A 3700-nucleotide genomic window follows, 5' to 3' on the forward strand; every position below is an offset into this window, starting at 1 on the left:
TTAATTTTTTTAAATCTTTTTTTTTTTTTTTTTTTTTTTTTTTTAAGGCAAATAAAAAGTTGAAATTGGAAAATGGTGGCCTGGTGAGGGAGAATTTACGACTGAAGGCTGAAGTTGATAATAGATCACCTCAGAAGTATGTATTTTGCTCGTAAAACTATGTTGCAGATTATGTCAATATTTTAAATTAAATTGCTTGTTTTCAATTGATTCTTTCTATTTAGGCATTTACAAAATATCTTATAGATTTAGGTAGAATATCTTGCCTCTAGAAGGCAAGCACATACTTTGTACTATTGGTAAAAATCTTAGTCTGATTAAAACAAAGGGGCCAGCAGGTGGCATGATAGTTAAGGTGCTGGATTCTCACATGACTGACTGTAGTTTGAGTCCTGTACCTGGCAGCTTGAAAATCATGCTGGGTACATGTGCATGCATGCCCAAAATCCTGAGAGGAAAGTGGAAGAGAAGGGATTGTGGTGTGGCCATCACCTGCGGCAGGTGATTCATCACTTTCTCTTTTCCCTGGTGAGCACACGCACCCTATGGCTAAAACCTTAAAAAAAAAAAAAAAAAAAAAAAGGAAGAAAAATTTTTAAAGTTAATTTTGAAATTTTGAGGAAAGGATTTCACTTTTATCTTTTTTCCTTATCTGATTGAGAAGATTGTTTTTTGTGACCAAGTGAGCCTTTGGTTGGCTTTACGTATAGCTGTTAAATAGTACGAACAGATAGTAGAAAGATTAGGGTAATGTTCTTTTGCTGTTTTCCAAGACAATCTTAGTACTAATTAATGTTCATATAGCGCTTTCTCTTTGCCAGGTACTACAACCTGTAATGTATAAGTATTATTCTTCCCTACTTACAAATGAGAAAATGGGTGCGTAAAGAGATTAAATTAAGGGACCAGCAAGTGGTGTGGTGGTTAAGGTGCTGGACACTCCCACATGGCCAACCACCGTTCGAGTCCCAGTCCTGGTGGCTTCCTTTCTTTCCCTCTCTCTCTTTCCTCCTCTCTCTTTCCTCCTCTGTGTCTCTCTCTGGTCAAATTAAAATAAATGACTGAATAAATAAAATAAAATAATTATTTAAAAATTTTTAAAAAAATAAAGAGATTAAATTAATATATCTAAATCTGCCCAGCTAGTAAATGGTAGAAATGGTGTTTGAATTCAGGCTGTCTAGCTCCAGAGTCTATTCTCTTAACCATTACATTAAAAAGCCTGTCTAAAATGGAATGTAAGTCATTGTTCATTGAGTTTTTAACTTATTTGGAATTGTACAATTAAATGAATTTATTTTTCTTTATCACGGAATAGTTTTCATTCTAACCCAGAAGATTAAAAGATTACAAATATTGACCACCTTGCAGTTAATTTGTCTGTTTAAAATTATAAGAAATATTTGGGAGTTAAGAATTGAAGATGTAGAAAAGATGGCAGACAGCACTTGAGTTTCTTTTTCAAGGGAAAAAGAAAAAGACACATTAGAAGACATTATGTACCCCAAAGTCAGGCAACCTCTCTGAGAGATGGCATTTCAGAATTCCACCCTTACTTCCCATCCAACCAATGGACTTCACTTCTTTCTACTGGAAAAAGACAAAGCAGGCATAAGCAAACAATGGAAATTGATCCTACCAGAAATAGCTTTTTGTTTGTCATTTGAAAAGGAGGAAATGTTCCCTCAGTAAAACCAAGTGTGGTATCAGGAAATGGTAGAAGTAAACCATAATTACTCAAAGCAGGGAGAACTAACCAATAGAGAAAGAAGCATAGCTTTTACTTTTAAATAGTTCCTTCCCTGTGCTCTCCAACCCCATTTTTTTTTTTTTTTCACTGCAGATCATGTCCTCCTTTGAGAAACTAGCAAAATAAGCTTAGGAAGTGTTGTTGTTATGTGGTGGTTTGAATCTCTGCTCCTATCATTTATTGGCAGCTCGCCTTGCCAGTCATGGTAATGTTTGTCCATTAGCCATTTCCCACAGCGTGCTGAATGGAACCAAAACTATTTTGTTCGTAGCTTTTATTTCTTGAAAAGTTGCCCACTGTATTTCAAATTTAATGCCAGCCACAAGGATGTGTGTTTTTAAATATCTGTGGCTCCAACTGGATAAATAACGGAAGAATCTCACCTGAGGAAACCTCTGTCTGTGCTCAAGCATCCACACTTCTGAATCCAATATAATGTTAAGATTTGCTGTCTTTAACTTTTATTTCTTCCCTTCAGGGAAGGGAACAGTTTCACTTGAAAAGTGATTTGAACTGACCCCTATTCCAGATCAATTTGCAATGTATTGAGGTATTAAATGCATCACACTTGATGTATAACCTTGTTTACTCTGCATCACCAAACCCTAGTGAAGATTCAAGAGAAGCTGACCACAGCTGGAAATACCCAAAGCTGGTTCACCTGAGAGTGCTTATCCGTATGGCAAAGAATATGAAATTTCAAAAATTTGAAAGAAAATGCAAGCAAATAAAAATCACCCTCTCCAGGGATCAGCAGTTGGTGTAATGGCTATGTCGCTGGATTCCCACATAGTTGACTGCGGTTCGAGTCCCGGACCTGGTGGCTTAAACTCATGCTGGGTGTGTGTGCATGCATGCCCAAGATCCTGAAAGAAGAATGGAGGAGAAGGGATTGCAGTGTTGCCATCTCCCCTGGGGGTGGGGGATGATTTCTCGCTTTCTGTCTCTCTGGCGAGTGCACAGCAAAAACCTCTCAAAAAAAAAAAAAAGAAAATAATCATCCATTCCATTTCATTCCCTCACTTTAGGATGTGTCTTGACCAATTTTTTTTCTTGTCTACTTGGTTAGGTGTAAAGGTATACTTTTTTAGACACATGATCTTCATCTCTGATGTATCCTACAAGTTGAACATAAATATACTACAAATCATAAAGAAGAGAACTTTAAAATTTAGACACAAGAGGGCCAGCAGGTGATGTTGTGGTTAAATCACTGGACTCCTCACATGGTCAACAGTGATTTGAGTCCAGACTTGACGGCTTGCTTTCTCACATTCTCTCTCGCTCACTCTCACGAGTGCATGTGTCCTATAGCCAATTAAAAATAATAGATAATAATAATAAATAAAACTAAGTAATTTTTTTTAATGTAGACACTAAATAGGAAAAAATTTAGGAAGATGTATTAGCTCACCCTGCCATAGCAAAATACTGTACATTGGGTGGCTTAAACAAGATTTACTTTCTTATAGTCTTGAAGGCTAAATGTCCCAGGTCAAGGTTTGGTAGGTTTTTTTTTTTTTTTTTTTTTTAAGAGAGAGTATTTTGCTATAGGGTATGTGCACTCACCAGAGAGACAGAAAGCGAGAATTCACCCCTCAGGGGGAATTCACAATCCCTTCTCCTCCATGCCACAGTGCCTTCTCCATTCTCTGATTTGGTGCACACACACACACGTGCCAGGTGTGAGTTTTAAGCCACCGGGTCCAGGAATCAAACCGCGTTCAGCTATGTGGATTCACCCCTCAGGGGGAATTCACAATCCCTTCTCCTCCATGCCACAGTACCTTCTCCATTCTCTGATTTGGTGCACACACACACGTGCCAGGTGTGAGTTTTAACCGCGTTCAACTATGTGGGAGTCCAGCAACAACCATTATACCATTTGCTGGTCCAGGTAGGGTAGGTTTCTGGTGTGGGCTTTTTCTTGGCTTGAAGATGGATTCTTTT

General features: G+C 37.8%; 1 protein-coding gene across 1 annotated transcript in view; it reads left to right on the forward strand.

Moving 5' to 3' along the window:
- Positions 1-3700, forward strand: part of OBI1 (ORC ubiquitin ligase 1) — a 51384-nt gene that overhangs the window by 23242 nt on the left and 24442 nt on the right. Inside the window, exon 5 of the mRNA XM_006139948.3 lies at positions 48-136. Within this exon, the coding sequence (XP_006140010.1) occupies positions 48-136 (89 nt within the window). The remainder of the gene's footprint in view (positions 1-47; positions 137-3700) is intronic.

Source organism: Tupaia chinensis, unplaced genomic scaffold (assembly GCF_000334495.1).
Source record: "Tupaia chinensis unplaced genomic scaffold, TupChi_1.0 Scaffold000013_1, whole genome shotgun sequence".
Lineage (NCBI taxonomy): Eukaryota > Metazoa > Chordata > Mammalia > Scandentia > Tupaiidae > Tupaia > Tupaia belangeri.